Source organism: Schistocerca cancellata, chromosome 3 (genome assembly GCF_023864275.1).
Source record: "Schistocerca cancellata isolate TAMUIC-IGC-003103 chromosome 3, iqSchCanc2.1, whole genome shotgun sequence".
Classification (NCBI taxonomy): Eukaryota; Metazoa; Arthropoda; class Insecta; order Orthoptera; family Acrididae; genus Schistocerca; species Schistocerca cancellata.
In genome coordinates this window covers 458,484,972-458,510,277 of record NC_064628.1, presented here as the reverse complement: position 1 = coordinate 458,510,277, position 25,306 = coordinate 458,484,972, and the positions used below count along the sequence as shown (strand labels likewise).

The window sequence follows — 25,306 nt, the reverse complement described above, 5'->3', positions numbered from 1 at the left end:
ACAATATTCTAATGCAACAAATAACTACAAGTCTGTTTTGTACGTCTGAAGTATCACAAGAACAAAAACCTTAATTAGCTATTATTATGCAAATGATGCAATATGTTATCCCCGTGTCATGTACTGCAGCATTCCATTGCTTCTGAAGTGCATGGATACCTCGTGAGAAAAATGCTTGTAGTTTTGAATGCACTGTGGCTGTCGCCTGTTCATCGCTTGTGAAATGCTTGCATCCTAGTGCCTAGCACTGCTTTGAGACTTCAGAACATATGAAAATCACTCAAGATGAGATCTGATGAGTAAGTTAGGTGTTCAAGATTGTAATGCTCCAAAATCATTCCTTTTGTATCCCAAAAGAGAGTGAGCAAGACTTTTGCTGCTGGTGGTTCATTGTGGATTTTTTTGTTTTGTTTTGGCAGAGTTATGGTGCCATTCCTTGTATGATCTTTTCATTTCAGGTTCGTGATGGTGTACCCAGTTTCATTTCTTGTAACAATTCTGTTCAGAAATCTATTACCTTCGATCTGGAAGCAATACATAAGTTTCTCATAGGTATCATGTGATGATCTCTCAGTTCAGCAATCAACTGATGTGACATCCATACAGTAGATACTTCACTGAATCACAGCACACCATGAACAATATTGTGTGCTGAACCAACTCTAATATCCAAAGTTGTGGCTATATTGCTTGCAGTAATTTATAAGCTTTTCCATCGTGGCAATGTTTTATTCCTCACTACATGGTATGCCTGGCTCAGGCATGGAGTATCTTCCATGGAAGTTACACCAGTTTTAAAGTTTCTGCACCACTCGTACAGTTGCTGCAGGGGCACACATGAATTGCTGCACTGTGGTTTCATCCTGCAATGCATTTGCACATGTTTAACAGGTTTAGTACTCAAGAAATGTATTACAGATCACTGGTCAAATGTAGTGGAAGTCGACAGTGGTGAAGTGGTAGTGAGGTATGTTGGTAAGTGTTAAGGTCCTGGGTCAAATAATTTGATGCATTTTCAATTAGTGTATTTAACAATAACATCAAAAGCAATCAAAGTTTCAGCTCTCTTGATCTTCCAGGCTGACACTTAAGAAAAGCAGTTTGCACTCTCTCAACTTTTCTGCTCTGGTAAACACTCAGAATAATGAGGTCACAAGTAATAAAATATGAAAAACAGTTGCAACTATTAGATGCCTTACAAGGCAAAAGAATGAAGTGCCTTCAAGGCAGCCAGTGTGTTTAAATATAATTTTAAAGTAGTTACAATTAGTAGTTCACTTCAGTTGGCAACCAAGATTAGTATAATTAAAAAAATAACATTTAGCTGTTAGATGTGACGGCAGTCAGATAAAATTATCAAAACAAAGAACATCAAAATTTAACTATCCACCTCAAATGACCAACAATGTTTTAAATGAGTTACCAAAACTTAGAAAGCAACTATTGAAAAGAAACCTGTAGGAAACAAAAGATCCTCCACTTGGCTATCTTTTAAGATTTTAAATGCCTTACAATTCAACGACCATAGACAGTAAGTGGCTGCTTGAAACACATCAAAAGTCTTAAAGCTTTTAAATACTACTTGAACAAGCACATGGAATTAAACCTGAATTTAAAATCAAAGCACAGTCATGAAGTGACCAACAGTGTGAGAGGCCACAAGAATCAAGATATAAAGTGCTAAAGTGGCACAGAACAAGTTGAAAGCCAAGTAATAATAAACATTAGCAGCACTTCTGCCAGTGCTTCCACTGATCTCACACAGTTTTATACACAATGTGAACACAAATAAAACAGATTACATACAATGACCACCTGCCACTTAACTGTGATTAGACTGACAAGGCAACCCTCCACCAGATGTGAGGCTGAACTTCACAAAAATTTAACAAGTAACGACACATTTGTAACATACTTGCTTATTACATGAATAGAGATAAGCAATGCACCCACACGTTGGGACCACACAGTATTACAGCATGATGTGTCTTGATAACCAGGATGGTGGAACCTTACAGCAGAACACAGGGATTTTCCAAAATCCCTCTTCCCAGAATGTGATGGCTGTAAAGCAGACGTTCACTGTAGTTTCCACATTGTTCCAACAGGCAAGGCTTTGTATTCAGGGACTCGGGACTTCCTACTAGGAAGCAGACAGACACTTCCAACAGTGTGGCCACCCCATTAATGGCCAACATGTCTGAATCAGTAGTCCAGGCATACCCAACTGCTGAAGCCTGAAGCCAGTCTCTTGGCCGTTACATGGAGCCATCGGCAAAATGCCTCCCACAAGTCGCAGTACTGCAGCGGATGCTCAGCCAATGTCCCTTCCATAGCTCATGCATGAGCCTTTATCCTTACAGAGTGCTAGGTTGCTGCCCCCTTAATGGGATGCCTGAGCTGTAGTTATGGCCAAAGTCGATATGCCACAGGGGCAGTTATTGATAAAGACTCTTGCGTGGCTCAAATAGGATGGTCATCTTTGCACTGACACAGCTTCCTTTTCCATGATGCGACTAGAGGCTATCATCAGTTGGTCATTTATGGAAACACAAGTATAACTCCTTCCAATCGCCAAATCAATAGTAAAAATTTTATGAACTTTATTGCACTTTTAAAGTTTCCATTTGAACCACCTTTGTATAGATAGACAGTAGTTCTTGAAACATTGCTAGGAAGAGAAAAACATTGGAATTATTCTACTTTTGCCTATTCAGAGTATGCTTTCAAAAATACATCAGGGGCTTAAGTAGAATTTGGTGATTTATGCATTCTGTTTTCATTTGGTGTTTATGGATTAGTGAATATTTTTTATGCTGTAAGGTTTTGCCTATTTTTCTCTTTATTACAGAGAGTGGAGGAACTGGGAACATTCTCCAATGCAGCAGCTGGTTCACTTTCTGCGATTTTCTCATCCCTTACGCTTTGTCCAACAGAGTTGGTGAAATGCAAACTGCAGGCTCTGCGAGAGACAAGTTCACAGTCTAAAACAGCTACTGTAAGGAGGTGTGCTCTGTATTAATGCATTTATCTTTTTGTGAATATAACGGTACTGAATGTTTAGTTCTTTGAACATGTCAAAACTGCACCTTAAAAGTGTTTTAATCAGAGTGGGAAAACAAGCAGCTTCTGTGTAGCTTTAACATGTTGTTTCAAAGTTGTTCTTAGTGAATCAGCTACTATCTTAAAGTGCATTATGTAATTTCAACCTATAAAAAGGTTTCAGTACAAAGCTTGTTTAAGATGCAATTGCCGCCTGGGGTAGTCGTGCAGTCTAGGGCAGCTTGTCACAGTTTGCGCGGCTGCTCCCGTTGGAGGTTCGAGTCCTCCCTCGGGCATGGGTGTGTGTGTGTTGTCTTTAGTGTAAGTTAGTTTAAGTTAGATTAAGTAGTGTGGAAGCTTAGGGACCGATGACCTCAGCAGTTTGGTCCCATAGGACTTACCACAAATCCCCAATTCCTAAGATGCTACTTTTCTTCCACAAGCTATTTTCCATAAATATTCTTGCTGTTATTAAGGAAAACTGATGCATTTTGTGGATGGGACTATACTGGTTGAGCCAACTAAGAATGCGTCGTGTTCCATCTTAAATAACTCGTTCCCTACTCCAGAATAAAGCTTTGAGTTGAGAGGAGCTGAGACATGATTTTGTGCTAGCTATAGTTGGTAGAAGGCTGACAGTGAAAGACAAATGAACAGGCTACAGTCTCTGTACACCACACGTTTTTAATCTGTCAAGAAGGTTCATACAATAAGTCAATTGCATTATCTGTAACCATAATACCTTTACCATGGACTGAAATTTTATGATGAAGGTTGGTGTCTGCCTGGAAAACTAGAAAGGCACCTTTCACTTCAGTCCAGAGGATATGTCATTGTTGTATGATTCACTACAACAAAATATCCACTATTTGAAACACTCTAGGCAAGTTTCTACATGTATTGAAAATAGAGAATAAGTGACTTGCCATGACAAAACAGATGCCACTATGATTGGCTCATTAAAGTCTAGTTTATTTCTCAGAAGAGTCTTCTGTTGGAACAATACAACCTTTTTGAAACATTATCTGACTTATAAAATCTTTGGGAAAAGTATTGTTGCTAAAATCTGTATAAAGCTAGTTTGTTTTAATCATCATCTCTTCATTCAGCATGAGGCTTTTTACCCAAGGGCTATTTCTCCAGGTTTGTGGAGAGAAAATAATCACAAGGAGACAAATTTTTGGCACAGCGAACAAGATATAATTCGTAGAACATATCAACAATTTTTCCTTAAAGCAGTTGCAGAGACGTGGCCAGGTGCACTGTCCAAGTGAAAAGGAATATTTTTCTTTGTCAAATGAGGTTACTATTTTGCATAACCTATGAGGCACAATATACACTTGTGAACAGTATGTTATTTCTCGTGTGTAGTCCCTGAATATCACGCCATTTAAATCACAAATATCTGCCACTATTTTATTTCCATATAAAAGAAAGATTTTCAGCTTCTTTGGAGAACCTAAATATGAGACATCCATTGTTTTGATTGTTAATTTCTCCAGATTGAAAGTGATGTAGCTACACTTTTATCAGCAATGACAAACCATCTGTGAAGTTGATGTGGTTTACATTAGCATTTCCAGACGCTGCTATAAAATATCTGCATGATTATGGGGAGTTGTGACACCAATCTTTCCAACAACTTCCTTACATCCAAATACATATATTAAATATCAGTGTACTTGAGATATTGAAAGTCTTTGTTGCATCTCAAAACACACTATGTGGTGCATGGGAGATGGTTGTTTGTGCAAAAACCATTTTCCCCGTATCTCATTACATTCAAAAACTTGTGAGAATAATAATTTTCAGTGTGCTTGTGTTCATGCTATAAGGTCACTAAGGTCACAGTGTGAGGCATATGTAAAGGGGCATATGAATTATTTCATAGAATATTCACGTAAGTGAGGTGTTCAGTATTTGTAGGTATAGTCTGTTGGTACACTCGTGAACGAGCAGTGTTCTTTGTAGGGCAGATGGGCCTCTCCTGGAAGAACCCTGCAACTGCACTATAGGGGCACCAAAAAACAGTTGTCTGTTTCCTGTGTAGCGGTGTAGTGCAACATTAGGTGATTTATGTCGATTCTATTCATGTGGTTTTAGTTACAGCATCACTCAGATCAGTTTGTATATTTGTATACTTTCAAAATTTTGTATACTTGTACACTTACTTACTTACTTTGTATACTTACAAAATTAGTCAGTTTTCAATTTTTGAAAATGTTATGTAACTGTATAGATAAAAAATCTGTTCATAAAGTGGCAATGGGAGAATGCACATGTATAAAGGTGAAGGAAATTTGCAAGCTTTTGGAGCCAGTAGCTCCTTTGTCTGGCAGAAGTGCTGAAGGGAAAGGAAGACAGATGAAGAAGAGGACTGCTGAGGTTTAGGAAATGGGGAGAGTTCAGAAAAGCCACCCAGAAGCCTGGGTCAGGGGAGGCTTACTGCATGGGATGAGAAGGAAAGACTGATTGTTGGAGACTGCACCCGATGAAATTTGAAATCCTGAGAGCTTAGAGGTGGAAGACAGGGTAATAAGCAAGACAGAAATTACTGACAAAACATTGTGTAAGAGTTCTACTCATATCAACTCATGCAGGAAGTTTTCCAGCAACCTCTGTCTTGTTTATTGCCCTGTTTTCCATCTGTAAGCTCACAGGTTTTTAAATCTCATGTGGTGCAGTCCCCATTAATCAGTGTTTCCTTTTCATTCTATCCAGTAAGTCGCCCCTGACTTAGGCCTGCCCGGTTAGCTGTGCGGTCTAATGCACGGATTTCCAGATTGGGAAGGAGCGCCTGGTCCCCAGCATGAATCCGCCCTTCGGACTTGTCAAGGTCCGGTGAGCCGGCCGGTCTGTGGATAGTTTTTAGGCAGTTTTCCATCTGCCTTGGCGAATGCAGGCTGGTTCCCCTTATTCTGCCTGAGCTACACTATGTTGGCGATTGCTGTGCAAACAAGTTCTCCACGTACGTGTACACCACACCATTACTCTACCATGCAAACATAGGGGTTACATTTGTCTGGTGTGTGAGACGTTCCCGGGAGGGGGGGGGGGGGGGGGAGGGTCCACTGGAGACCGAACCGCACAGTAACCCTGAAAGAGTGGTTCGGTGTGGGGCAGCGGAGGGGTGAAGTGGACTGTGCTAGTCGTCATTGGGTTGTGGACCACTGCGGCTGCAGCGGGGACAGAGCCTCCGTTGTTTCTAGGCCCCCAGTTAACATATAATACAATACACCCCTGACCTAGTCAAGACTTCTGCCAGGAGGAGGGGCTACTGGCTCTGAAAGCTAGCAAATTTCCTTAATCTTTATATGTGTGTGTTCTCCTGCTGCCACTTGGTGAGTAGATTTTTTTTTTTTTTTAGTGATATTTTTAATTATTCAGAACTGGTGGAGAAAGATACTACAATGCAGGAAAATAATGCACAGTGCAAAGAAGAGCTGTTTGAGTAAAGTGTGTTTGGTCACCTCTAATGTAATTACATCTTGTATTAAAGAGTTGTCACAAAAAGAACTGTTGACTAGTACTACCAGTCCCAGTGAAAGGACTACAATGAATGCAAAAGTTATCACTGGCGCAATAGGACACATTAGAAAAGAATGTGAAAATAAATCACAGTGTTTACTGGAATTGCCATGAAAGACCATTAAATGACAGTTTTACAAAATTAGGGCTCCTACATAAATAAAAAAATAGTGCTGACACTTTGCAAATTATTTATTGCTGTAAAATAAAAACTCCGTTTTTCTGGGCAGATAGGTGTTTACACAAGACACTGTGCAATGGGATTTATCTGGAAGAGATCTGTAAGTGAAGAAAAGATTCTGGTAGACTGAACTGATGTAATTTACTAGCAATGCAAATAGTTGATACAAGTAAGGAAGTTAAGAGAGCGAGGCAGAAAGTTGTTTTGTATTAATGAAACTTGGGTGGATCATTTTACCTTGTGGCAAGAACTTATGGTACACAGCACTGTTCAAATCGAAGAACACTGTTAGCATAACCTTCATATTTGACTGTATTTGTCGGCTTCTTTTGGCCTTGGCAGAATGCTCCCACTAGGACGATTGAGTTTTAGTTTCAATGTTATATTAGTAAACACATATTTCATTACCTGCTATGACCTGTTTCAGTAGGTCTGCATTGATGTTGATTTCACCTGGTGACTCCTGAACATTATGAATTCACCACCTTTTTGTTGACAAGCCAGCATCATCAATGATTACTCTGATTATGATTGAGTGATCAGTCATAGTTGTCTCTTTCACTTTTTCCAGGGTATGACTGGTTGATATGCTGGGGCGTCCAGGGCACTTGTCATCCTCAATGTCTTCACAACCTCCTTTGAAATGCTTGTACCACTCATAAACCCTTGTTTTACTCACAGCAATGTCGCTGAAAATAATATTTAACATTTCTGAAACTTTGATGCACTTTATTTCATTCTAATAGCAAAATTTAACAAAAATTCTCTGATCCATTTTTATAAAAAGTAAATAATCACCGTTACCACCAAAACACGTTACCTTGTTGACAGCTGACAACAGACTAAATACTCAATATGCCTATCATTGTACAGATACTTTTCAGATGTGTTTACCAACATAATGCTGAAAAAGTTGCATGAATTTTACTAATACAGCATGCGAAGTTACCATTTCCCTGTTATTTTTTGAGCACTCCTCATAAGAATTGTATTTCAGTGCAGCCCGTCAAAGAAAACTATACTTGTGCAGACCCACAATGAAGGAATAACACTTCAATTTTACAGAATAATTGAACCATGTTGCGTTGAAAATCGTGTTGGAACATGTGAATCGGTTTAGGAGGAGATCGTAGACAAACATGCATGCAGATGAACATGTATCTGTTCTGTATTTGTAGTATATGTATGAACCCTGATTTATGTCTTTCATTCCTATGTTAATGAAATCAGTGCTATATCATGTTTCAGATGAAGGCAATCATCTTTTGTATTCCATATTGTGTTTGCTCATATAGCAAAAGATAAACACTGCTCAGGCATATCTGCTCACTCTATTGTCCCTGATTTAAAGCGTATGCCATGGAAGGGCCAGTACAATGTCGTGAAACAGCTTTTAGAAGTACCTTGTGATGTAACTGAGTAGGCAGAGTTGGGATCTGGCTGCTCTCTCATGTGGCTACTCCTTCATAAGTTTACCGACAGACTATACAACACCTTTCTCATAGAGTATGACATTGTAGTTACTCAAGCATTTTTATATAGCACTCAAAATGGCCAAACATACATTCTGCAAATTACATAGCTCTTGTTTCAGTTCTTGTGGACCCTTCAATCATATGGCCCAGACAGGTAAACAGTACTTGAAACTGGATCATGCAAATGGCCTTGTAGAGATGCTGCATCTACTCGGAAGTATCTCAGAAAATTGTAGTCTGGTGTTTGTCATTCCTGCAGTACAAGCACCATGGTTTTCTCTTTTACAGTAATCTGAAAATGCTAGCAATGTCACTGACCTTAGTGATATGTAGTTGATACTATACTTTGGTGCAATTTCGTTGATTGCTATATCAGATTCAGTTGGTTTGCTTGCTGATGTTCACTAAGAAATTTTTATGTACAGATCCAACTGAATTTCTTTGGGTGTATGCAAATATGCCCCATACCTGAGGCAAAATGAAATGTGATTAAGGCATGAGCTTGTATAAAGGCCACTGACTTATTAAACTTCCAACTAATAAAGGAACTTCTAGCAATATCCATAACATGGAGGGCAATTGTGAAAGTTGCTCTAATATTTGGGGGAAAAAAATTGAGAGAATCATTATAAAAGCTATGACACTTCATACACATATATGAACTAGATATGAGGAGAGTATGGGGAGTCAGTGCAAAACAAGACCTATTTGTTTATATTTATAGTTGGAAAGAGTTGTTGCCAGTATCTGTATTGATTCTGTATCTACATTGATCTTTCTTGTTACCATTATGAACCATTATGAAAAAAAATAAAAATTTCTGACACAAGTACTGTATTGATGTATGTGTAAAAATATTGAGCTCTAAATTAGTGCCACCCAATTAATTATTTATTGTCTGCATTGAAGCAAAACTATGGACCCATAAAAATGACGAAATACATAATAAAAAATGAAGGAGCAATGGGCCTGTTTAGAGGTCTGACTTCAACTATGGCTCGAGAAATGTTTGGCAACTTCTTCTTTTTTGGAGGATATGAAGGTGCTCGTCAGTTGCTCACACCTCCAGGGAAATCAAAGGATGAAATTGGTAAGATGTTTGAAATAATTTTCTTTCAAATATACGGGGTTTGTTCAGAACTTTCCGAACCTTGTCCACAAATTTTTTTGATGCTTACCTTTTACTTACTGTGCATGGTCTCCTTTGAAATGCTCTCCTCCACAATTGATACACGGCTCCCAGTGCCGTTTCCACTTCCTTAGACAGTCTTGGTATCCCTCTTGCTGGATCAGGCAAAGCACCGTCTGGAATTTTTTTTAATCTAGTGTATTGTTGCAAATCTTCATCCTTTCAACGGTGTTTTCAACTTAAGGAGGAAAAGAAAAAAGTCTGCAGAGGCCAGGTCTGAAGAGTACAGAAGATGAGGCAGCACAGTGGTTTAATTTTTTGTGCTCTTCACTGATTATGAGGCAAAGGTCTTTCTGGTCTTTACTCGTGAGCAATGGGATGAACTTGGCAGCAATATGATGCATTCCAAGATGCTGTGTCAAGATTGCATGATATAATCCAACTGAAATATTACACTCTTCTGCAATCTCTCGGACAGTCAGTCTTTGATTGGCACACCCAATTTTGTTGATGTTCCTGACATGAGTGTCCTTGATAGACACCGCAGGGCATCCTGGAAAGGGTCATCTTTAACCTCCATCTGGTCATTTTTAAACCATGTGAACCATTCATAACACCAAGTACAGCTTAAGCACTCATAACAATCAGCTTCCTGTAGTTTTGTGTCTGTAAAGGCTTTCTTGAGTTTCATGCAAAATGCTGCTCCTTGAACTCTGCCATCTTGAAATTTGCCAACTGTGTTACATAATGTTCTACTCAACACAGCGCTGAACAATAACTAACAAACATACAACAATGAAACTTCCAGCAGTTACACATTAAACACAAGCATGTGCAGGGATGCCAGTCGCATTTTGCTCCAACACGCCATTGGTGTGGAATTATGAATTTTCTGGAATTTTTTGAACAGACCTTGTAAATCTACATGCATCGTATGTATTTTATGTCACACATGATAGAACTTATTAATGTGAAATTTGTGTTACAGGAGCTGTACGTACAATGGTTGCTGGTGCTACAGGTGGTTTTGTTTTTTGGCTTGTTGTGTTTCCTGTGGATGCTGTAAAATCAAGAATACAGGTTGGCGGTCTGAAAGAACCCATGATATCTGTTGCCTTAAGGGTGGCCCGTCAAGAAGGTTTGTTTTGAAGTTTTATTATTTTAGTATGCAGTACAAATTACATTTGTTCATTGGAAGTTCAAAAGGTATTTGAAGTGAACAAATTGTTGTGTGAAGTTTAAAAATGGATGAAAATGCAGTGAGTAAAGTACTGAAGTTTAGTTAAATGTTAAAAAAATGAGAAAGACATCATATCAGAACCAACAATTATTTAATGCATTACAGTCAGAGGCTCTAAAAATAAGTGTCATTGCTTTATGCACATTTTGAGGATGAAGTAATTTATGTAGACTTGGAAGAGTGGGGAACACAATGTGAACAGATGTCTACTTGTTAGGAGAAATCATTTTATGGAATGCAAAAACCACTGTGGAGAAGTGGGGCACTCATAATTATTGAAGTATGTTTTTGGAGTCTTCTGATGCCTTAAATGAAACAGTGAAAATGTGGTTACCTTCAGCACTATAACTTAAATCAACCCAGACACTGTTCAAAGTTGTGCAGACTAGAATTCATTTCATGTATCTGCAGGGAGATGGTTGCAGCTGATGTTGGATGCAACATGTATATCGTCGCTAGGCAATGAAAACCTCGTAACTCAAATTGGTCAAATTTTACAGGAGAAACAAAAAACTAATTATAGAAATCACATGAGGACCTGATTAGTCAAATGTCGTGGTTTCTGCTACACAATATGGATCCGGTCATTGGTACATAAGACTTTATTATGCACTTCAAATTGTCTGCCGGCTTTTGGAGTTACGAGGTTTGCACAGTTATTTTTTTTGGTAGTGATGGAGATAAGAGGCATGTAATGAGTGCACGGTTAAGAATTGAAATGAATTTTTTTAAAAAAACTTACTTAAATTGTGCATTATTTGTGTATTATGAAATGTCTGTAACGATACATTGTTACAGATATAAAGTGAAATGGATAATTTCACTTTGATCAAAATATTGGAATCTGGATGTTAATAAATTACAGTGTTTAAAAAACATAGAAACAATGTTGTTAGCTTTAATTAACCTTTTCTTACTGTAAACATTTGTGCAGTTTATTAACATTTATTATTGTTACTATTGCTGCTACACTGACAGTCACAGGTGGCTGTAAACAAGTTTATTTTCGGCTGCATTTTTTTAGACACGGACATGTTCTCTCATTACAAATGTGAGGCAGTGTGTCATAAAATGAATGCACATATATCGCTGAATTTCAATTTATATTCCATTTTTCCAGAGGGATCATACTTGAGACACCGGATATTAGTCAATGTTGGATCCCCAATTTTTGATTCTGGTTGGATAGACGAATACAACGAGAGTTTATCATAGGACTTGAAAAACGTGTGGTCCAAATAATTGACAACGTAAGGTCTAGGACTTTGTCTTGCGGTAGCACAAACTTCTACATAGCCAGCAGGAGTATAAATGTGTCTGTTTTTTAACTTCCTTTCTATGGTGGAGTGCATAGAATCACACTCCATTTGAGTGTGACCTTTCACCAGAAATTTTTGCACTATTTTAATGCCTTTCTGATTGGCGAGATAAGCCAGTACATTACTCATGACTGAGTTTCGAATCTGATATGTGCATCCGTCGCTATAGAAAATAGCTTCTGAATCATTTTGGACGTACGTTTCTATAAAATGCACGAGTATACTGGCAAATTCCGAAGCTGTTAGTCCACCTTCACTTTCGTGCCAAACGTAACAATAACCATCGTTACTTTTTAAATCATAGATGGTAAAGTTGTGGACCTTCAGTTTGCTTTTATAGTACAGTGCAGATGCTTTTAGTCTGGGAGAAAGGAGAAGTGCTTGAAGGTCCATTGTAAACACTCTAGCTGATCCTAATTTATCACTATTTTTCGCTTCCCTTGCCTCAGTTTTTCGGGCCATATGCAAAGAGTATTCATTGTCTGAGAGATTGCCTGTCTGGTGAGAACAACAAAGATCGCACTGGTCCTTTTTAGGTGAAAATAAGTTAAGATTATTTTCATCGAATACCTCGCAGAACTGTTTGTAAGCAGCTGGGATTTGTCCTCTTTTCTTGCAAAATTGTATATATTCCCTATGTAGTTCTGATTTACTCTGCCAGTTAGATTCCAAGTAGAGTTTTGTGGAAGAACGACGGCAGTAATGCGATTCTAGTTTCGGCAACTCTGCAAAAAAATCTGATGCTGATTGTCGTCCACCTGAAACTTTCGTTGGTCTCTCCTGCATTTCAGGCCCTTCTGCAAGCGTTATTCCTGATGCACTAGATGCCCATGTTCTGACACTCCATTCACCTAAGCACAAAGTATTCAGAAACATAGTCTTGCAGACAGTTTTTCTCTGTCCTTCTATTACAAAATTGTAATATAGTGTGTTAGAACGGTGAGATTTATTAGATTCTGAATTATTTCTGCGTCTTTTAACTGGAATGTAGTAGACATGGCTTCTAATAAAAATTTTTCTTTCACCCCAAGACATATCCTGCCAGAAATGATTAAATATTAGCTGTCTCTGCTCTTCTGTAATATCCTTGCAATTCCTGTTCCAATTTAAGGAAGAATGTTGACAAGTACATTGTGGTTTCATTTCCCTCCTACTTCTGCTCATTGTTGGTCTCTTCTTGCCAAATTCATCATTTTGCATTCCTAAATAATCCTGTTCCCTCATACTTTTTTCTTTCTGCAAACTTTGAAGTGATTGATTGCTTTTCCTTTTACGGCGCTGCTTAGTGCTTTTTAGTCCCACATCAACTTCGTCATCGTCGTCTTCCGTGCTGTTGTTACTGCTATGGTCATTTTTGTTTTTATCTGGATCGTACGCATCACTACTGCCACTGGAGATATCATCCTCGCTGCTGTGTTCAAAAAGACTTTCAAACTCAGAAGTGGAATTCACCTCTGTATTGGCTTCTTTTTCCGCATTATCTGTAGTGTAAACCATAATGTCATTAATAACATTTAAATAATTTAATCACCTCAACTTCCAAACAAGGATCTTACTTCCAGCTACAACAATATAAACTACGGTTTACCTTAATTTTGTAGGTCTACCCTTTCTTTTGGTACAGGACAAGGAGGAACCTGACTAGAATCTTCTTCCGGTGATTTTATACGATATGATCCGTTGTCGGCTTGTTTCACAAGGTGAAGAGTGAATTTACTCTTTTTACCCATAGCTGAAAACAAAGTAGTTACTGTAGAATGTATAGGATTCTGTTCAGTTCTAAAATTAGAACCTCGTATGTACCGAGTGCAGTCTGCTTTACGCGCGATGAAAAACTCGTAAGTCAACATTGTATTTAACGAGGTCATTATTAATTCTGTATATTAAAATACCTAGAAATACTAACACGTACTTGTAGCAATAAAGCAGTGTTGGGTCTGTCAGTCAAAAAAGTTACTATCACATCAGAAAACGTTTTGATCTCGGAGTATGTGTTCGCCCTGCACACTAACAATGGCAATTATCGGAGATGCGAGGTTTACAGCACAAACTACATATCGCTGGAGATGTGAGTTTTTCATTATTGCCGCTAGATGGCAACACCGTTCAACTCGAAGAAGGAAGGTTTCAACAGCCTGTTGTTGTTGTGGTCTTCAGTCCTGAGACTGGTTTGATGCAGCTCTCCATGCTACTCTATCCTGTGCAAGCTTCTTCATCTCCCAGTATCTACTGCAACCCACATCCTTCTGAATCTGCTTAGTGTATTCATCTCTTGGTCTCCCTCTACGATTTTTACCCTCCACACTGCCCTCCAATGCTAAATTTGTGATCCCTTGATGCCTCAAAACATGTCCTACCAACCGATCCCTTCTTCTAGTTAAGTTGTGCCACAAACTTCTCTTCTCCCCAATCCTATTCAATACCTCCTCATTAGTTACGTGATCTACCCACCTTATCTTCAGCATTCTTCTGTAGCACCACATTTCAAAAGCTTCTATTCTCTTCTTGTCCAAACTAGTTATCGTCCATGTTTCACTTCCATACATGGCTACACTCCATACAAATACTTTCAGAAACGACTTCCTGACACTTAAATCTATACTCGATGTTAACAAATTCCTCATCTTGAGAAACGCTTTCCTTGCCATTGCCAATCTACATTTTATATCCTCTCTACTTCGACCATCATCGGTTATTTTACTCCCTAAATAGCAAAACTCCTTTACTACTTTAAGTGTCTCATTTCCTAATCTAATTCACCCGACTTAATTTGACTACATTCCATTATCCTCGTTTTGCTTTTGTTGATGTTCATCTTATATCCTCCTTTCAAGACACTGTCCATTCCGTTCAACTGCTCTTCCAAGTCCTTTGCTGTCTCTGACAGAATTACAATGTCATCGGCAAACCTCAAAGTTTTTATTTTTTCTCCATGAATTTTAATACCTACTCCGAATTTTTCTTTTGTTTCCTTTACTGCTTGCTCAATATACAGATTGAATAACATCGGGGAGAGGCTACAACCCTGTCTTACTCCTTTCCCAACCACTGCTTCCCTTTCATGCCCCTCGACTCTTATAACTGCCATCTGGTTTCTGTACAAACTGTAAATAGCCTTTCGCTCCCTGTATTTTACCCCTGCCACCTTCAGAATTTGAAAGAGAGTATTCCAGTTAACATTGTCAAAAGCTTTCTCTAAGTCTACAAATGCTAGAAACGTAGGTTTGCCTTTTCTTAATCTTTCTTCTAAGATAAGTCGTAAGGTCAGTATTGCCTCACGTGTTCCAACATTTCTACGGAATCCAAACTGATCTCCCCCGAGGTCGGCTTTACCAGTTTTTCCATTCGTCTGTAAAGAATTCGCGTTAGTATTTTGCAGCTGTGACTTATTAAACTGATAGTTCGGTAATTTTCACATCTGTCAACACCAGCTTTCTTTGGGATTGGAATTATTATATTCTTCTTGAAGTCTGAGGGTATTTCGCCTGTCTCATACATCGTGCTCACCAGATGGTAGAGTTTTGTCATGACTGGCTCTCCCGAGGCCATCAGTAGTTCAAATGGAATGTTGTCTACTCCCGGGGCCTTGTTTCGACTCAGGTCTTTCAGTGCTCTGTCAAACTCTTCATGCAGTATCTTATCTCCCATTTCGTCTTCATCTACATCCTCTTCCATTTCCATAATATTGTCCTCAAGTACATCGCCCTTGTATAAACCCTCTATATACTACTTCCACCTTTCTGCCTTCCCTTCTTTGCTTAGAACTGGGTTGTCATCTGAGCTCTTGATATTCATACAAGTTGTTCTCTTCTCTCCAAAGGTCTCTTTAATTTTCCTGTAGGCAGTATCTATCTTACCCCTAGTGAGACAAGCCTCTACATCCTTACATTTGTCCTCTAGCCATCCTTGCTTAGCCATTTTGCACTTCCTGTCGATATCATTTTTGAGACGTTTGTATTCCTTTTTGCCTGCTTCATTTATTGCATTTTTATATTTTCTCCTTTCATCAATTAAATTCAATATTTCTTCTGTTACCCAAGGATTTCTATTAGCCCTCGTCTTTTTACCTACTTGATCCTCTGCTGCCTTCACTACTTCATCCCTCAGAGCTACCCATTCTTCTTCTACTGTATTTCTTTCCCCCATTCCTGTCAATTGTTCCCTTATGCTCTCCCTGAAACTCTCTACAACCTCTGGTTCTTTCAGTTTATCCAGGTCCCATCTCCTTAAATTCCCACCTTTTTGCAGTTTCTTTAGTTTCAATTTGCAGTTCATAACCAATAGATTGTGGTCAGAATCCACATCTGCCCCAGGAAATGTCTTACAATTTAAAACCTGGTTCCTAAATCTCTGTCTTACCATTATATAATCTATCTGATACCTTTTAGTATCTCCAGGATTCTTCCAAGTATACAACCTTCTTTTATGATTCTTGAACCAAGTGTTGGCTATGATTAAGTTATGCTCTGTGCAAAATTCTACAAGGCGGCTTCCTCTTTCATTCCTTCCCCCCAATCCATATTCACCTACTATGTTTCCTTCTCTCCCTTTTCCTACTGACGAATTCCAGTCACCCATGACTATTAAATTTTCGTCTCCCTTCACTACCTGAATAATTTCTTTTATCTCGTCATACATTTCATCTATTTCTTCATCATCTGCAGAGGTAGTTGGCATATAAACTTGTACTACTGTAGTAGGCAAGGGCTTTGTGTCTATCTTGGCCACAATAATGTGTTCACTATGCTGTTTGTAGTAGCTAACCCGCACTCCTATTTTTTTATTCATTATTAAACCTACTCCTGCATTACCCCTATTTGATTTTGTATTTATAACCCTGTAATCACCTGACCAAAAGTCTTGTTCCTCCTGCCACCGAACTTCACTAATTCCCACTATATCTAACTTTAACCTATCCATTTCCCTTTTTAAATTTTCTAACCTACCTGCCCGATTAAGGGATCTTACATTCCACGCTCCGATCCGTAGAACGCCAGTTTTCTTTCTCCTGATAACGACGTCCTCCTGAGTAGTCCCCGCCCGGAGATCCAAATGGGGGACTATTTTACCTCCGGAATATTTTACCCAAGAGGACGCCATCATCATTTAATCATACAGTAGAGCTGCATGTCCTCGGAAAAAATTATGGCTGTAGTTTCCCCTTGCTTTCAGCCATTCGCAGTACCAGCACAGCAAGGCTGTTTTGGTTAATGTTACAAGGCCAGATCAGTCAATCATCCAGACTGTTGCCCCTGCAACTACTGAAAAGGCTGCTGCCCCTCTTCAGGAACCACATGTTTGTCTGGCCTCTCAACAGATACCCCTCCGTTGTGGTTGCACCTACGGTACGGCCATCTGTATCGCTGAGGCACGCAAGCCTCCCCACCAACGGCGAGGTCCATGGTTCATGGGGGGGTTCAACAGCCTATGTGGCATAATTTTCTACATTTGGTAATGCAGTTACGTGGATTTCATTGTCAGATGGAGTTACGAGGTTTTCATTGCCTAGCGACGATATGGCTCTCTCTCTCTCTCTCTCTCTCTTCTCTCTCTCTCTCTCTCTCTCTCTCTCTCTCTCTCTCTCTCTGTATGTGTGTGTGTGTGTGTGTGTGTGTGTGTGTGTGTGTGTGTGTGTGTGTGTGTGTGTGTGAGAGAGAGAGAGAGAGAGAGAGAGAGAGAGAGTGAGAGAGAGTGAGGAGTGAGAGTGAGAGTGAGGTTGCCTGACATGTAGGTGGTCAGTGAGGCTGTGGTCATTGAGAGTACACAAGGAGGGTCAGCCTAGCCTCAGTGTATATCTCTCCTGTGGTCTACGACATATATTGCTTGAAAATCTTAGTCATCTACTTGAATGTGTCATCATTAGATGTTGTAAACATCTTTGATCTTAATGCTTCATCAATATCTGTGATGAGAACTGAAGGCTGTTTTCTCACATAAGAGTTTTTGGTTAGATTCCAATGGTCAAGATGTGCCCAGAAAGTGGCTACAGTTCAGGTGAATGGCATACCCATAAGTTGGGGTGTTTGGATATTGGATCTATCACCAAGCTTTTTATGGCTGCTGGCAAGTTACTGAAAATGTGTGTTTCTGAATAATCACACCTTTTTGTACAAGAGTAAGTGACTTTAAATCCTTGTGAAGATTTTTCTTATTTCTAGTATTGATTCCATTAATGGAGCCGTTGGTTTGAAAAAGTGATATATTTTTAATGACAAATTTCATAGACTGCTTGAATAGAGAGCCAAGGTCTATGGGGACTCACGACAAAGCTTCATTGTTTGGGTGTTGGTGATTAATTTGAAGTGAATCTTGTAGATTCAGACACTGAGATATAGTGCCCATCATTGAAAGTATTGTGAAATTTTATTGTGTATATTGCAGCATGTCCAAAAATGACCAGCAGTTTCCATTGCATTACAAGTGAAACCACAGATCATAAAGATGTGTGTATGTATCTCTTTCCGTCCGGTATTAATTTTTCTTGGACAATATTAAATGCTTGATGGTTCCTGTCCTTCAGTACATGAGATCTACTTCATCTTGGTTTAATCTATAGGTGTTTGGAGGCATTGAGATTTCATTGTCATAAAACTCCTTTGACTTCATACTGAGAAGCACCATCTACCGAACTGGTCATATGTTGAGCATGTAAACTGCTCAAAAACGTTTTGCACCACTTTCATGTCTTCAAAAAGTCTCCAAAAATGTGTGGACTTAGATTCAAGGAAACTTAAAAAAGGAATGCCTTTGTGAAATAAAAACAAATCATTAATCAAAATAAAAGAAACCTGTTCAAAAGTGCATTCATTCATTCATTTTCATTGACTGATCAATTTATTGACTGATTGCATCATTTGTCATGTTCCTAGGATCCCATCAAGGACTGTGGAATGAGCCGAGGCATACATTAATGGAAGATATGGAAATTGTAGAATCTTTAACCTGTATACCATTCTAACAGTTGACTATCATTATACTGCATTGTGCCATTAATCCTTTGCCAGCTAAATTTAATCAAGAAAATCAGAAAGAAAGTTGTGACACATGTATGAAATAAAAATGTGCTGCTGGGTAGCATTTGATACTGTGTTGCTCTGCTGTATACATTGTAGCAAGTCGGATCCTCCATCGCATGTTGTTCACAAGCTGATGAAGATGTTGATTCTCAAGCCTGCCCCACTCCTCAGTGGCAGCCATCCAGAGATCATCCCATGTGTGAAGAGGGTTCCTGCAATGATATGCTGCAAGTTTCTTCTGGTTCAAGCAGGCTCAATTGAGTTCATGTCAGCAGATACCATTGAATTGACTGATTCCTGCTTCCTAGAGGAAAGTGTTCACAAGGTGGGCATGGGGTACACACACATTATCAAAATGTTGACTGCAGGGCTAAAAAGTAGGCTTGGGAATCATGTTTCAGTACAGCACAGCCTTCAAATGAGCCTCAACAGCAATGAGAGGCATCCAACATCCGTACACGATACTGTTCTAAAATGTGACCAACTCATTTCCTTACAGAACTTGTGGGACTGACCCTCCAGACATGTACTAGTGTGTGACTGCCTCCACACTCTTCTGTGATGATAATCAGGCATCAGACAGGTCCTGCACTTGTTGCTGAAGAGAACCTGATGCCATTGATCCCACTTCCATTCCATGTGTTCCCTTGCCCACCTTCCGCCATCATGCAACATGGTGCTGGGATGTTTGTAACGTTGTTCATAATGGGCACCTAGAGGTCAAACTGATTGGTTGAGACAGTTCCATATGGTCTGCATTGACATAGCTCTCCCAGGCAACATGCAGTTCAGTAGCATTATCTTTGAGGTTCCTATGAGCCTTAATTTGGAGTTAGAAATCATCAGCTGGTGTTGACCACAGGTGACTATGATGAGGCAGATCTTTGAAGTTTTGGTGTCTCACAGTAGTGACAGAATTTCTGAATGACATCACTGTGGCGTTCACCAATTTGATGGGCAATTTCACACACACAAAACTCTTCTTGCCATAAAGTGACAGTGCACACCAGTGTGACTCTTCAAGGCATGTTGCCAGATTGACCAGTGTATTCAGGCCAAACTGACCTGTTCATGATTGAAGACATACTGAACTGTGCTGAGAGTGCAGTTTTACTTTTAGTTCCATTAGTAAACAGCTGACTGTATGTAGCAATTTTGCGTAGTCGAAACAGTATTGGGAAATCACTCAAGTCATGAGGGTGGTGCAAAACTGGAATGACTATAACAATTTATGTTCCCTAAGAAGGACTCTGGTTATTTGGCACTGATAAATTGATGGTGCCTGCCAAATGCTGCTTGTCCATGTATATGCCTTATTTACTTAGAATGTGATATAGACACCAAACATCTGTTTGGAAAAACTAGCACATGTGAAGATTACACCATAGATCAGATTCCTCTAAGTTATACAACAGTGAGTGAAGACAACTGAACTGCCTTTGCTGAATCGATCTGGAGACATTGACATAAACTGCACAAAAATAGTTTTGCACCAATTAGAAGGGTAGTGTTCATGCAATCAGTAATCCTTCATCTCCATACCATCAGTTTGCCCTCTAGACTACCATTATGCTCAACAGTTTAAACCCTCATCCACTATGGTACATTAAGATGATGGCCAGAGGAACATCTGGAATGGAATCTGAATCAGTGGCATTGGGCTCTCCTCACAGAGTCCAGGATTTGCCTTGTGGCTAAAGAGTATTGAAAGTTGTGGAGAAGGGCATGTACTTACACATGTCTCAGGTGTATGCAGCCCCATGGATTTAGGAGTCATGTTTTATGCTGGTATCACAGATGGTAACTTGAGGACTGTGCAGTATCAGGACAGAATCCTTTGACCCATTTTCCAGCCTTACAGTCAGTGTGTCATGTACGAATTTGTATTTCAAGATGGTGATGAACAAGCACCCAAGTCATCAGGAATCGATGATATACCTTCGGGGCTACTGAATTGTGTGGGAGGTGTGGGAATTAGATTACTATTTGAGTTGATGTCGGTAATCTACGGAAGAAGTGACTTACCATTGAATTTCCTGTGAAGTCTTATCATCACATTACCAAAACAGGCACATGTGGATTAATGTGAAAACTGTTGGATGATTAGTCTGACAAGTCATACTTGTAAATTGCTAAGCAGGATAATATGAAGAAAAAAAATTAAAGCTGTGCTGCAAAAGACTTTTTGGCTCCAAGGAATGAAAAGGTACCAGAGCAATAATTCTGACAGTGCATTTGTAAATGGAGGGTAGTTTGAAGATGAGCAAGGATACTCTCTTAGCATTTGCAGACTTAGAGAAAGACTTGAATAATAGAATCAGTATAAGATGGTTACATTCTTTACAAGACTGAGCCTCAAGAACAGCTGACAAATAAACTGCAACATCCGAAGTGGGTGTAATGAAACTGGGTCAAGACAAGTGTATTTTAATACCCACCAGCCACAAAACCCCCAACCAGGGGGACTGAGGATTTTATTTCAGGGCCTCTTACACCTACAGGAGCTATCTTTTGACATGGCTGACAAACATCTCTATCTCTGTTTCATTTCAAAATTCATTCTTTTAGAGGAAGTGGTTTCACCACACCTAATGAGTTCCCTCTACCTCTGCTCTTCCTGGCCTTTCTTATGGACTGCTCTTTTTCTAGTTAATGTCCATTGGCCTGGAAGACGTGGATGGTCCTGCAGAGCTCCAGAGTAGTAACAAATCTCACAAACTTCTTCACCACTCTAAGAAGACAATCTCTGAGTATGAGTTGAACATCCTAACTATTGCACTTTCTTGAACTGCCATACAGGTTCTAGTGATCAGATATATATACTTTCCAGCAATATGTTTATTTTCTGCCCATGACCCCAAAAGTATAAATGACTGTTTTCTTCAACTAAGTCTCGAAGATAGAAATTTTAGCAGTATCAGAAAAGCAGAGAGCAACTATTGGTGTTGCTTCTTGTTGTCTTATATTTGTCTTTTGTATCACTCATCTACTCCACAAAAGCCTACTTACAAAATTTAATGAACCAGTATTGCAAGAGGAATCTAGGAATATACTACTTTCCTCTGTGTACTGCTCCCTAGGGACTGCAAAGACAAGAGTAGATTAATTATTATGCACATAGAGACATTTAAGTAGTCATTCTACTTGTGTACCACTTGTGAACAGAACAGGAAGGAAACATAAGATACTGTGCAATGGGAAAGACCCTCTGCCAAGCCTTATTTGAGTGTATAGATGTGGTAGTAGATTTCTATCTTCATGTTATGTAAAATAAATTTGTGAGTCACTAAATTCTTGAGTTTAGTCTAATTTTTGTTAATTTGTATGGCATTGTTTATTGAAGTACTTATTACTAGTAAAATAGACCAAAATGAACCTACTGGTATTTATATAAATTTAAGGTATTTTCCATGTGTCTTTTGCTATTTTTCAGGGATTTCTGCCTTGTACAATGGCTTGCAACCATCTCTTGTCAGAACAATACCAGCCTGTGCTACTTTATTTCTAGTGTATGAAAATAGTAAAAAGATGTTGCTTAAACTTTTAGAATGAACAGTACGGTAGATTTGAATGTTTTTATTGCATAATGGCAAAATCACTTCCACAGATTTTGTCCTCATAGTTATACAAGTTGCCAATGGAAAACTGCTTAGAGAATAGTTTGGAGCAGTAATACTGAATATTGGTTGCAGTGGAGCTCTTAATCTTTTGATACTGACAGTGCAAATGTAATAGGTTTTTAAAATGTAAACCACAAGAGAAAATCCAAGATGGAATAATGACAATTTTATGAAGAGGATAGAGTGCTACTTACTGTATAGAGGAGATGCTGAGTTGCAGACAGGCACAACAAAAAGGCTGCTAAATGTGTGAGCTTTTAGCCAAAAGAAGAAGGCCTTTTGGCTGAAAGCTCACATGTTTAGCAGTTTTTGTTTTGCCTGTCTGTGACTCAACATCTTGTCTACATGGTGAGTGGAATCTATCCTTTTCATAATATTGCTAATTACAGGAGACTTAATTTAAGTAGAAAACTTAAAAATTTTGTTTATAAATGCAATAAAATTAAGCATGCATATAAGTATTCATGTGAACACTGCAAGACTGGTAAATTGTGACTGTTTTTGTGGAGATAAGGGTAAATATTATAACACAGGGGTTATTGATACAGTGTGGTCATATGACTGGACCAATACTTTACTCAGTACTTGACAGAAAGAAATCTTGTAACAATATGCTAATACAAGGTATTTTTCCATCCTTTGTGTATGTTTATTAAGTATTAATTACAAATCAAAAAGAAAGTAGAAATAATCATAAGTAGTCTGTTATCATTTAAATTGCCCATCATTTACTGATAATATATTGTCAAAGTATGAAGCATGTTTATCTAAGCTATCATTTATTGGATTGCCTAATTAATTATAAGTTTCTGTATTTATTGTCCCACTCTTTAATTTCAGTTGCATATATTTCCACTTTTAGTTTGTAAGCAGTTTTATGTCAGGAGTTGTTATATAGTGAAGAATGAAAATGATGGTTTAGCAGTTGTGCGTATCTCCATGTTTTGTGTTCCATTTTTTGTTTGTTTTGTTTTCTAACCATAAATTTGCACGTCATCATATGTATTCTAAAAATAATATTTATCTGTCACTGATGGATGAGTATGCAATGCCTGTGTACAACACTTGTATCTGGGAAAATTGTGTGTGTGTGTGTGAAACATGTTACCCAAATGTAACTATTAGTGATTAGTGTCACCTGCATCTTCATTCATAAATATATGGGCATTAATTTTTAAGATATATACCTGCAGGAAACTAGATAAGGTTTATAAAGAGCATTTATTCTTGACATGTTTGAAAGAGAAATACTAGATCATGGTATAATCTTCAGTTTCCAAGGATGTTTTCGTATATTAAACTCTTTTTCACAAGTAAATTTATAGTTTTAATTAAATGCTTAAAAAGTGCATAAATGTTAAAATGGAAATTTTATGAAAAATTTCAGATTTGTTTTCTGTTACAGTGAACAATGCTACAATATTATGCTATTTATTGTTGATTTTCATTGCATGTGAACTCAAAAATTTTTCTGTCTACTTATTTGCAACTGCAAAACTATTCAGTGGGCACATGTTTATAAGGGTTATTTCTGTTTGGCTATTGTTTCTTGTTATAGGTGGTCTGTGTGGCACCAACACGTCCATATTGACTGTTAATGTAATTTTCTTTGAGCAGAAGTTTTGGCTTGAAATTTAAGTACCAATTTTTGAGAGGCTTGGTTGACTGCATTACTATTCAGATATATGCCACTGATCTCTACACCAGACATACACACAATTAACAAAAATTTATAATATTTATTCTATGTAGTGAGTATGTTCTGGCATAATGGCATACTTTTTTCGCCGTTTTTATGTCTTCCTTATGTTGAACTCTTGCATAACTAAGGATTGTTACACCAACAGCATTTAGTGACGTATTTCAGTATTTAGTCTTACCTTCTCATTGAATCAAAAAATACTCTATCAAAAAATGAAAGAATGAAAGGCTGACCAATGTTGTATATGGATAAAGTGTCAAAACCATTTTGTTTAAGCTATTTTCTAGTTGTTCCACAGGTTGTTAACATGTTGTCCTGCAGTTCTGTAATGCTAATCATGAGTAAAATAATGATGTAATGCCTTGGAGTGTGGCATCTGTGAGCAAATACTAAAGTTGTCCCATCACATTAGGTGTTTTCATTTATGTAGGACTTCAATACACTTAGGCCTCAGTGGTATGTTTCTGAGACACAAAAAACATGAAAATGCTTGCATTATTAACTATTTTTCATGACGTATTAGTGCATAAACAATCTTACTGTATATTCTGTTACAAGTTTAATTAAAACCAATAAATACACTGGTAGTGGTCGAATGTTTACTACAGATATGTAATTGCACTGTGCCAGAAGTCAATAAAATGTAACACTGCAACACGAAACATGATGTGCAGAAGTGTTTTTAGCAATGGAAGGAAAGAATGCGGACATATTTGGGCATTATTAGGTCTTATTTTCTCGGCAACCCCCACTAGCCAAACAAGCTGTATACAGATTTTAATGTTAGTCTTGTTTGTTTTGTGTTGGACCTTGTTCATAATGTTTTATGTTGGAGTGTTAAAATATTGCCCAGATAAACTGCATGTCCAGTGCCACAGTTTGGATAAAACTTGTCACTGTGTAGGAATGAATTTCAAAGTAAACAAATTGCCATATACTAATACTATGGTTACACAATGAGATATCCACTGTCAGAGGAATGAGGGGCATGGTAAGAGGAAAGTGCCTGGTGCCCATGTTCAACACTAGTAGGAAAGTCCTTGTGGCAGACATC

At 38.4% G+C, this 25,306-nt stretch overlaps 1 protein-coding gene across 1 annotated transcript in view; it reads left to right on the top strand.

Moving 5' to 3' along the window:
- LOC126176747 (mitochondrial ornithine transporter 1-like) overlaps positions 1 to 23,854 on the top strand; it is a 39,404-nt gene extending 15,550 nt beyond the window's left edge. The window contains exons 3-6 of the mRNA XM_049923916.1: positions 2,852 to 2,998; positions 9,136 to 9,316; positions 10,344 to 10,493; positions 22,364 to 23,854. Of these exons, the coding sequence (XP_049779873.1) occupies positions 2,852 to 2,998; positions 9,136 to 9,316; positions 10,344 to 10,493; positions 22,364 to 22,482 (597 nt within the window). The 3' untranslated portion in view covers positions 22,483 to 23,854. The remainder of the gene's footprint in view (positions 1 to 2,851; positions 2,999 to 9,135; positions 9,317 to 10,343; positions 10,494 to 22,363) is intronic.
- Positions 23,855 to 25,306: the final 1,452 nt, after the last annotated feature.